An 11,924-nucleotide genomic window follows, 5' to 3' on the forward strand; every position below is an offset into this window, starting at 1 on the left:
GTCACGAAGAGTCAGACACGACTGAACGACTGAACAACAACAAGACTTGCCAGGGCTTTGGTGGGGGGCAGTGGTGGGGGTGGCCCTGGTACAATGTTTTTTCTTCTTTTATAGACCCAAGACTGAAAGGAGAAGCAACGGGTCAGGTAGTTTCAATGGCAACCATCTTCTTTCCCCAAAATGCCTTTGGCCCCATTGTGTTGCTACAATGGTGATGGTTCCCAAAGGCATTGGGAGAGGGGATTAAGGCTGTTACACGTGCCCATCCTGGCACATCTCTTTAGTGCCAGGCCCATAAATAGATGGATGGATGGATGGATGGATGGATAGATAGATAGATAGATAGATAGATAGATAGATAGATAGATAATCCTGATATTAGCCCAGTTAGTCCCTCTGGGGTCCATCTTTCCCAGCATCTGTGCCACAATCTGGATTGCCAGGCTGCAATCCTAACTAAATTTAAATTTAAGGGGATCATAATTATTACCATCGATTAAATAAGCTTAGGATGGGGACGCCATCACCTGAAATGACAAAGCTTTGTGACTTAAAACTCCTATATTACTTACCTGCCAACTCTCCAACCTCATAACCTGATTCTTCTGGAACTTCCATAGTGTGTATTAGTTAGTTTATCCTGTTTTTATGTTATTAGCTGAATGCTGTATTGTCATGAAATGTAAAGTGGAAATTAGTTTAAAATATATTTTTTTTAAAATGTGGGGATTTCCTGCAGAGGCCAATTTATGTAACAGTGACAGAAAAAGGCAAAATTTAGATAATTTTGTCATTAATTGGTCATTATCTATCCATGTGTGTGCACTTCATTCTATATTTCCAAAGTCAGAGCTTTGTTTTAACATGGTGAGAGGTTCTTCTTGAATCTGTTTTAGGATTTTGTAACATCTGAGCTTGACATTTTTTATTTTGGGCTATGGTTTTAATTGAGTTTTAGCTCTCTGTATTTGTATTGTACTGTTTATGTATTTGTTTTGCTATTTGCAGACTTGAGATACAATGTATCCTATTGAGACATAATCAGACATAGCTGTCAGTTGAAATAAAGCTTTGTCACTTCAGGTAATAGTGTCCTTCCAGAAGGAGGAGTGTATTTCTGGTGGACCCACTCAAGAGAAACAATGCTTACACATGATAGAAAAGGAAACCTTGGTGTGTGTTTTTAAATGCACCATGGAAAGAAACTTAAGAAAACATTATAGATTGGATCCAAACTTAGTCACACTTAGAATAGACCCACTGAAATCAATGGAATGTAAGTTGATCATGGCTAACTTAAGTCCCATTGATTTAAATGGGTCTATTTTAAGTCTGGATCCAAGAATCCAGCTTCAGATCCTTGGTCCAATCCAGATTTGACTACCTCCATACTGGAAACCAAACCAAACCATTTAAAGAATGTAAGATTGAAAAGCATGGGATTTTTAGAAGTTATATTTCTGTTGCAGATTTAGTAAATGTATCATTCTGCTGTATTCCAATTATAACTATTATGTCTCCATTTTTGTTTCTATTCCTTTTAGTGGAGGATTTCTATGATCTGTTCAATACAGTTTATAAATGTGCCTTTATGAATTGCTTACACATCTTGCACTTCATTCCATTTATTGTACTTGATAGAGACATGTATTTCTGACAGAAAAATGTATTTGCCCTTAATCTGATACATGTTTTTCTCTTTGAAAAAGTAATAAGCCACTGATGGTTATTCATCATTTGGAAGAATGTCAGTATTGTCAAGGTAAATTAAACCAATTTGATTTAAAGTGAAGATGTCTAGAATTTATCTGTAGACATAAATAATTCCACTGAACACTGCACTAAATTTATTTGTGACAATGAGATTCTAGGCCATAACTCAGTTATTGCTTTGTGTTCTTGGGAAAGTTGAAGGAAATGAGCCAGTGTGGTGTAGTGGCTAGAGTGTTGCACTGGGAGTCAGGAGATCTGGGTTCTAGTCCCCACTTAGCCATGCAAGCTCCCTAGGTGACTTTGGGCCAGTCACAGACTCTCAGCCCATCCTACCTCACAGGATTGTTGTTGTGAGAATAAAATGGAGAGGAGGGGGATTAAGTACATTGCCTTGGGTTCCTTAAGGAGGAAAAAGGTGGGATATAAAAGTAATAAATAAATAAACAAACAAACAAACAAATGGTTTGGAGTAAATGATGTTAAAGATTGCGACTAGAGGCTGGCTGGGGAATGCTGTGAGTAGTAGGACTTTTTTCTATCTAAACCTGCATAGGATTGCACCCTAGGTTGCTTTTACTCAGGGTTGTCCAGATCCTAGCATCAGAAACAGGGCTGGAGTCAAGGGTAAGCATGGCTGGGCATCTGCTAAGGGCCACACCCCAGCAGGGGCCCACTGACAAGAGCTTTCTGGAGTTGCTTCATCCTTTCCTCATTGCAACCTGTTTGTTTATCTGCCTCTCTCCCTGGCCCAGACAATAGTGGTGGAGAGAAAGGGAAGAAGCAGATGCCACTGCCTACTTGCTCACTGGCTCTCTGCCTGTCAATCAAGCATGCGGTAGCAATGATAAGAAAGAGGATGAGGACCAACAGCAGCTGGTGATAACGGGAGTGAGAAGATAGATTCACTGAGGCAGGGGGCCCTTCAAGGGGGCCTTGCCCAAGGCCCCTCCAAAACCTAGAGCTTGCACTGCTGAAAACCTTTCTGAGAGTTACAACTTCACTTTGGAGTATGGCAGGTATTATTATTAAAGGGGAGAGTGCCCCTGAAAATGATCATATTCTTCCCTCCCCTACTGAGGGTACCTATTCAGTCAACTAGCTGCTTAAAAGGATACTGCATTTCACTCCTAATCTGGTGGAGACAGGATCGTCATCAGTAGCCTCCAGTCACATATTAAGGATGCCTACCCGTGCCATACACTTTGGGGTGTCGGTAGCATAGGTAGTGGTCATTTGAATCTATCTGCCATACTCTAGCTGGAATTAAAGAGAAGGACTTCAGAGAAGGCATGACCCATTAAACCTGGGCCTTGGTACTTCTCATTTTAAAAACTGAACACTGCTTTTAGGCTGCTATCCTATGCACACTTACCTGGCAGTAAGCCCCATTGAATATCATGGGATTTACTTCTAAATAAGGATGTATAGGACTGTACTCTTACTGTAGCAAAATACACTTCACATCCTTATTTCCTTTGTTCTACAAAATCTAGCGTGGCACAAGGCAGAGTGTTATCGAGGACATGAATTTGCTACCAGGCCACTGACGGACCACAGTTCATATGTTCTGGTTGTCTAGTCTTGTAATTAGAGACAGAGATGAGTGTGCCTGCCTAGCATTGATCTCTGAAGAATTTAGTAGGAATAATGCTCCTTTGTGCCTCAAAACTCTTCCAAAAGTCTTCAGGAAGAGGGCTTGCATTTAAACCTGAAGACGTCTGCCTTGACTTGGGACTGATCCTAAACAACTCAGCCAGCAAAGGAGATGTATATACCGACTTCTGTGTTTGGGTACCCAGGCTGGGTAGTGTCCAAAGCACTCAACAGCAAGCTAGGCATTGCACATGCCTTTGACTGGATATAGACATCTAGCAAACTGGGCTGTGTACTGAATTTCCATTCGTGAGTTAGGGATGGAACATGCAGTGTCGAATAAATAGTCAGTGTTATCAGAACTGGTTGGGTGGAGTGGCGTGGACAACTTTGCATAGAATGGATCAAGGCCATTGCATAGAATGATCAAGGGCATCAGCTAGCCACTTATTGGGTTGGATTCAGACTCGGGCATGCTTAAAGAAGACCCGATGAAATCAATGGGACTTAGATTAGTCATCTTAAGTCTCATTCATTTCAATAGTGATATTCTAAGTATGACAAAGTCTGGATCTAACCCACTGAAATTTGCTATGTGTATAAGTCAGGGATAACTCTGTTGTTTATTGCTTTTGTCACTCATACTGTATAAACTAAAGTCTACTGTGTACCTGTCTGAGTATTGTTACATTTGGGGAAAATGAAAATAAATAAATTTCTTCTTCTTTTAAGAAGAAAGAAAAAGAAAGAAAGAAAGAAAAAGACTCACTTGACCTGCTCTTTTGCATTTCAAATGACAATGTTCTTGTCATTTCATGTTCTTCCTCCAGCACTGAAGAAGGTTTTTGCAGAAAATCAAGAAATACAAGAACTGTGTCAGAACAATTTCATCATGCTCAACCTCATGGTACATGCCTATAATACATACATTAAACATATTATTTGTAGGGAGTGGAGTTCACAGTCATAATACACATATCTGATTTTGTGATAATTATTAATATATGATTTAAATTTTTCCTGCAAGCATGAAACAGCCGACAAGAACTTATCACCAGATGGACAATATGTGCCTCGAATCATGTTTGTAGGTATGTCTCAGACATAACTATATCTATGAAATAGAACCTCATCTCAATGAAACAAAGAGCCAGTGTGGTGTAGTGGCAAGAGCGTTGGACTGGGAGCTGGGAAATCCGGGTTCTAGTCCCCACTCGGCCATGGAAGCTCACTGGGTGACTTTGGGCCAGTCACACACTCTCAGCCCAACCTACCTCACAGGGTTGTTGTTGTGAGGATAAAATGGAGAGGAGGAGGATAATGTAAGCCGCCTTGGGTGCCTTGCAAGAGGAAAAAAGGCGGGATATAAATGCAATAATAAATAATTATTACTAGCAGTGGCCAGTGATGTATTTTTCACTAGAGGGAGCTGCTGACTAGTTCTCTAAGGCAGACTTCCTCCAATGTATTGCCCTCCAGCAGTGTTGGTCTATAACCATCATCATCCCCAGCTAGCATGGCCAACACAACTGGAGGGCACCATGTTGGGGAAGCCTTTGTAAGGTGGTAAAGCAAATGTGTATATTACAGAAAACTGTGTACAAAACTTTATCTTACGGGGAAATCACTTGCAAAAAATGAGCATGTGTACTAAAGTGCATATATTTTGAAAAGTGCATATAAAAATGCATATATTTTGAGAAATGTGCATGCAAATACTAAGACATTTTATGCTGATTTTTTAAAAATGCAAAGTGATATGAAAATGGGACAAAACGAGCTTAATGCTGAAAAATGAGAAACTGAGTGAAATCAAGCTTGACAGATTTTTTCCACTAGGAATCACTTCCCAGCCCCTGCTGACTAGTATAGAAAAAGATATGCTTCATGAATATAGAATTAACACATTATTTTGTTAATTCAATTAGATTTATCAATATCTCAGCTGGCACATTAAAATACATGAAGCAGAAATCTGCAAAGATGCCTGGTAGTAGTATCGTAAGCATAAAATAAATTTATGTCTAGTATTACAGCAGTATTTCTCTGCAAATGCACTTGTTCTAGACCACTGGGTTTTCTAGCAGAGACACTGCATTTTCATCATAGTCTAATTTGTATTGCACCCAGTAGCACTCCAAAGTGAGATTTATCTTTATCAGCAAGGGGAATCTCAATCTATGGAGAGTTACAGAATCTTCCAACCACTATTACAATTCTGTCCGGATGCAATGTCATGATCTGACTCGTACGCACATCCAAGCCAACCAGTCCCTGTTGAACAATTGGTTGGTCCAAACCTAATGCCAAACCATGGTGTACTGCTATAGGAGTGATGGGCCCTTACATGCACACTCCCTCCTCTGCCTCCCTCCCTTCCAGTGCTCCGCTTTATTAATAACTTCCCGGTTTTCAGAAAACCATAGCTTGCCATCATATCCAAACCAGAATACTGTGGTTTGCCCTTGCCTTGCAAACCAGAAGAGCAAACCAGAATCAAACTCTAGACTGAGCTACGTCACTTCATTCAGCCACAGAGTACCATGACTTGAAATTCAAATTCCCTAACTTACATACTAGTACGAAATATGAGTAAGATGGTGTCACATTTTAAGTAATATTTTGCTTCCTTTTCCAGATCCTTCTCTCACTGTAAGAGCTGATATCACTGGAAGATACTCTAACCGGCTCTATACTTATGAGCCTCAAGACCTCCCAGTGTGTAAGTTTTTTCCACAATGGCCTGCATTTGTGCTGCCCATAATTGGGCTGCTCATGTGAACCCCTCCACAAGTATACAAAATGCATGTACAAGGATGTAGGTCATTCATAGAGTTCAAGCCAGTCAAGTGGGTGCAGTGCCAATATGTGAACCATTTCCACTGGACTCAATAGATGCCCCCTTCCTCCAAATGTGAGTGCACAGGCATGCACACAGGCAACACAGGGTGACATTGCAGGGGTTGCGAGGTTCACACATACATCCCATATCTCCTCATCCAGCCCTCTTTCTTTCTCTCCGCAACATGCAACACACTCATGCTCAGGAGTATGATACACTTGCATGGTGCAGACAGGAAAAGTTGGATTGGGTCATGGGGAGGCATGCACAGACCTCCTATTCATGGCAGAGGTCCCTTGTGCTGCCTGAGTGCTTACATGGAGCGGAGGAGAACAAACAGGGCTTTGTTGAACCTAGGGGGATTTGTTTGCATGCAGGTATTATGCCTGCGCTCAACTGGATTGCGCTCAAAAGGGTTTTTGGTTCTTTTGTTTCACTCTACATGTGCAAATCCCAGATGTTGCTTCCTAAGGTCAGTAAAGCTGTGTTGGAAAAGAAAAGTAAGTCTGGGTGGAAGATATGGTTTCATTCAGTGACTCATACAAATTACAGCATCAGCACTGAGTGGTAAATGATATAAACTGCATTAGAACATGCCTTATCCCCTTATTTAAGCATCTGAGGCTGCAACCCTATACATACTAACCTGGGAGTACAGTGGACTGAGTAGACCTGTATAGGATTGTTGCGTAAATGATTTTTAACTACTTGAATTTGAAGATTTTTTTAATTACAGAAGAACAATGCATTAACCAACCATTCATTATCCAGCATTTCAAACAAAAGCACCAGTTGGCACATTCTCTTTCTCTAAGTAACCGATTGTAAACAGTAAATGGGCTCAATGGGAAAGTATATCCCAATCTAATGATTTATAAATTAAGAATTCAACAAACCATCATTAGCCCTTATTTCTGTCTGGCCCTACCATTAGACAGAGTGATGCAGCTGCCTCTGGCAGCTGAATTTAGCTGGCATGAAAGGGCATTGAATAGTTGGTTATTTAATGTACTATTACTGCATATTTGCTGCCAGGAAGGGAGAGGCACTTGTGGGATTATCTGCCTCAGGTGCCAAAATAACTTAACTAGCCTTGGTTACTATCATCACCACCACCACCACCACCACCATGGTAATATGATATATGATTAATATGTACTTTGACTTCGGGTGGAACACCATTTGCTGCTCCACCTCAGGCAAGAAAATGTCTTGGGCTGGCTCTATGTAATCTGCTTGGTCTTATCCGTCCATTTCATTTCTGCATCTTCTGGTGTGGCATGATGTCACCTTCCAGTGCTGGCCCAACATGGCTGACAGAGTTGGTAGATATGCAGCCAGGAGTGATGATTGTGTCCTTACCAAGTGACTGTTTCAACAGTATAGCACAGCTTTCCCCAACCTGGTGTCCTCCAGATGTTTTGGACTTCAACTCCCATCAACACAGCCAGCAGAACCAATGGTCAGGAATGCTGGGAGTTGTAGCCCAAAACATCTGGAGGGGCCCAGGTTGAGAAAGGCTGGTATAGCACAATAACCAGTCCTGAGAAAACCATGGGTTGCTGGCCAACTTTGGGCACGTCTCGATGATACTGATTACCGAGACCCATTTCAATCAGGTTTTAGGCCTGGTTTCAGGGTGGAGACTGCCTTGGTTGCCTTGCAGAATGCCCTTTGACAGGAGAAAGACAGGGGGATGGTGTCCCTGTTAGTTATCCTAGATCTCCCAGTCGCTTTCAGTACAATTGACCATGGTATCCTTCTGGGGAGGCTGTCTGAATTGGGACTTGGAGGCACCTACTTGGATGGCCAGTTGCAGAAGGTGGTGCTAGCAGACTATAGTTCTGCCTCATGGAGACTCTCTCATCCATTGAGATCTAGCAAACAGACTATTGTCTGTGCCATCTTTACAGCAAGTACGTACATCAACAGCTCAGGGTTAAGCTTTTACTGTCGTCGCAGAGCCTGCCCTGCCATTAGGCAGAGTGAGGCAGTCAACTGAAGCGGCAGATGCTGAATGGTGTGGGGGCAGCAGCAGCATAGTGGCCATTCCCCTCTGTTGGAGGATAGAGCTCTGTGTGCCATGTAGCCACCCTGCATGTCCTAAGCTAGCATGCTGCCCTCACAGAACACTGTTCTTTTCCTCGTGTTGAATTAAGATTCATTCACCAGTCCAGTGGGCTTCTGTATGCGTAACAGGAAAGGGTGCCATGTTGCCCCTGGCCTCAGGCAGCACAATATCTGGGGCCAGCCCTGACTCTGAAGCTGTGGAATCTCCCATCAGTATTGGTTTGAGCAGCTACTTCTTCATTTTCTGTTCACAAGTGCTGAACCCCCCGTTGGGGGTTACCTTTGTATGTGTTTTACTTGCTGTTTGTTTGTTTGTTTGTTTATTTATTTCATTTCATTTCTATACCGCCCAATAGCCGAAGCTCTCTGGGCGGTTCACAAAAATTAAAACCAAACAACACACAATAAAACAATTTAAAATATATAGAACATTAAAACCACAATATAACAATACAACCACAATAAAACCTAGCAGCAGTGCAGGAGTTTAAAATACAGATTTAAAACAGCAAAGATAAAAATTTAGAAAGCTAAAATGCTAAAATGCCTGGGAAAATAAAAAGGTCTTCACCTGCCGCTGAAAGGAATACAATGTAGGCGCCAGGCGAACCTCACTAGGGAGCTCATTCCAGAGCCGGGGTGCCACAGCAGAAAAAGCCCTCCTCCTAGTAGCCACCCGCCTCACTTCCTTTGGCAGGGGCTCACAGAGAAGGGCCGCTGATGATGATTTGTTTTGTTGTTTTTAGTCTTATTTGTATTCTTCCTCGCCCCTCTTATTGTCTTATGTTGCTTTTCCAGCCTTTAAAGTGATTTACAAATATTTTAATAAATAAAATTTCTTAATACCCAGAGAAGAAAGGACTTTACATTACATTACATTTCTTTTTTCCATGTTTTTCTAGAATTATGATACTGCCTCATCAACATTCACTTTCCTGTCTTCTTTCAGTAACAGAGAATATGAAGAAAGCATTACGTCTCATTCAGACTGAGCTGTAAATGGTAGCTGTGAATCAAGAAGAGCCGTCTGCTATGGTTGTTCAGCCCACCCAGTTCTCTTCTCCCTCTCCTCTCTCTGGAACGTCGTACCCTACCTGCCACTATCTCTGTCAAGGCCTACCTGGCTTCTTTTGAGGGAGGTAGTAGTGGCTACAATACCGAACCTCAGCAAGTTAGAAGTAAGGCCTAATTTACCTCAGGAGGTAAAGGCCTAATTTACCTCTCCAACCCTGTGACTTCATATCCCAATACTTTCCCCCTCCCCAGAAGGGCCTACTCCACTGTTTGAGAATCTTAGCTGTAAGCTAAGGCCATGGCATCATGGCTTCTATCTAGAGGCTAACTTAGCTTTTATCTAGGGGTGCCCTAGAGGGCACACAGGTATGTATCAGTCCATTCTGGATTAATAAAGACCATCACAGTCTGTATAGCTTCTAGCTGGTTCCAACACAGGTGTGTCTAAGGAAAAAACGGATCTCCCCTTCCCAGATGCTTCTCATGGTCCTGGTTACATACATGGAAATCTGCCACATGCTCATTATCTAATTCACAGGCTGTGTGCATCATTTGTGTTTCAACATGCTCACTTCATTCCATGGAGGCCCAAATAAACAGGAGGGCTACTCTGCAGGACTATTTAAGATACATATGTTTATTAATTTACACTGTAAATTTTACAATCACGGTAGTTAGTTTCCAGCCTTACAATGCCGTGTAGAAAAGAACTTCTGTGTAGTACCATCTTAAGGACGTAACAGAAATCTTTATTTGCTAGAATGCAAAAGCAAATGAGTTCAGTGGAACTGACTCCCTAGTAAGTGGCTTACGATTGCAGCCTTAATTATTTTGCAAAGGACTGGCTGTATTATCTATACAAACTACCCCCAATTTTTTGCATTGTATGTGGAATTAGTTTTTAAAAACCAATATTAATAAAAACTGCAGCCAAATCCTTCAGACCTCTGTTGGTTTTGTTAGCTTGTTCAATAATTTCCACCTCCCTTTTCCAACTATTGTCAAAAGCATTTTCAACCAAGTGTAGGACTACAAAACTGAAAGTGGCAGGTGTAATATTTAAACATTTCTTTCCTTGGATATTACCGACATTTCTTTCTTCAGTAAAGCTTTTAAACATTACAATAACTATGGGTTGGATCCAGATTAAGTTAGTTGAACTTTGGTTCCATTGAAATCATTGGGAATTTTTTTTAAAAAAATTAATAGATTCATATACCACTGAACATATTTAAAAATATCTCTAAGCAGTTCACAAAATACACTGTAATATGCATTAAATACAATTAAATGCAGTAAAATGGTTTAAACATTAATACAAACATTACAGTCCACTGAAATCAATCAAAGTAACTCCATAATTACAAACAGACTGGGCAACACATTCACTCGGGGAAGGCTTGAGTAAAGTTAGTCATGATTTAAGCCCCACTGATTTCAGTGGGAACTAACAGTGTTATCCTATCCAGGTCTACTAAGAAGTAAGTCTTACAGTGTTCAATGGCACCTACTTCCAAGTAAATGTGTAGCATTCCAGCCAAAGTGCAACTAACTCTTGATCCCAGTCTATCTATTTTAATGTGGCAATGAGGCTTTTTACTTACAGAGAGATGTTCAATGGAATGTGATCTGTTAGGATAATGTTATGAGCGTTACTCTCTTCTAATTTGAAATTTCATGTCCAGGGATTGCACAGAGGATGTGCAGTTCCTCATCAGCACCACAGAGAGGCACTGTACTTACGCTAAGAATTTACAAGCAGATCATCACTGTTCAAATATTGAAAGACACGACTTCTGTAACTCTGTATGTTAAACCCATTAAGCACAATTATTTTACTTGTAAAGCCACTTTCTTCTCCTAAGCCACTCCTATTTATTTAGAAGGGGAAGAGGCATGGGCCTACAAATGCATAGAAATACAAATAATTAAGCAGCAACCCAGTAGTGCTCAAAATTAATGAATTCCCCAACCTCACTCTGCCAAGATGCTTCATATCTTGGTGCCTCTTTAAAAATCTATGAAATGGGTAGATTATTTTTAATTACTGGCACCATCAATAACGATGTCAGTAGCACACCCAAAGTCTTTAGCACTAGCACCACTTTCAATTCTACTGCATTAGACTTTCTATTTATTTAGTAACAATTAACAGTATTACTACTCAAGTTATCCTACTATCCATTGTCAGTTCTTCCTTCCACCAACAGTGGTTGCATCCATCTAAAGCAGATGATGAGGCTTTTATGCAGGAATGAACCCTCTCATTCCTGTGTTCTGAAGCAGACTATTGGTGCTAAACAAAGGTTTTGTTTTGTTTCTTCATGTAAGAGTTTTTACCTGGGAATTTTCTTGTATACATACATATATTTATATATATATCCATATCAATGAATACATATGAAATGCATATATATATATATATATATATATATTTATGTGTGTGTGTGTGTGTGTGTGTGTATGTATATGTATGTACGTGAGTGTGTGTGTGTGTGTATGTATATATATATATATATATATATACACACACACACACACATACACACAACTTTCTAGCAATTATACATAAGCTTCAACAAAAGCGGACCAGATATCGAAGTAAGTATCCATTCAAAGGTGGCACCCTTTCAAATACTGAAAGCATTGTAAGTTCCTCAGTCCATTGCGTTATAGGACCATTCATTAATTT

At 40.7% G+C, this 11,924-nt stretch overlaps 1 protein-coding gene across 3 annotated transcripts in view; it reads left to right on the forward strand.

The window, feature by feature from the left end:
• Positions 1-11,094, forward strand: part of AGR3 (anterior gradient 3, protein disulphide isomerase family member) — a 70,785-nt gene extending 59,691 nt beyond the window's left edge. For all 3 annotated transcript variants that reach the window (XM_084858637.1, XM_084858640.1, XM_084858639.1), the window contains 5 exons: positions 1,710-1,762; positions 4,137-4,213; positions 4,334-4,397; positions 5,945-6,028; positions 9,168-11,094. In XM_084858637.1, the coding sequence (XP_084714763.1) occupies positions 1,710-1,762; positions 4,137-4,213; positions 4,334-4,397; positions 5,945-6,028; positions 9,168-9,217 (328 nt within the window). In that variant the 3' untranslated portion in view covers positions 9,218-11,094. The remainder of the gene's footprint in view (positions 1-1,709; positions 1,763-4,136; positions 4,214-4,333; positions 4,398-5,944; positions 6,029-9,167) is intronic.
• Positions 11,095-11,924: the final 830 nt, after the last annotated feature.

The sequence above is a fragment of the Heloderma suspectum genome, chromosome 5 (assembly GCF_057233095.1).
Source record: "Heloderma suspectum isolate Gila_16-S chromosome 5, 16-S_ref, whole genome shotgun sequence".
NCBI classification, from domain to species: Eukaryota; Metazoa; Chordata; class Lepidosauria; order Squamata; family Helodermatidae; genus Heloderma; species Heloderma suspectum.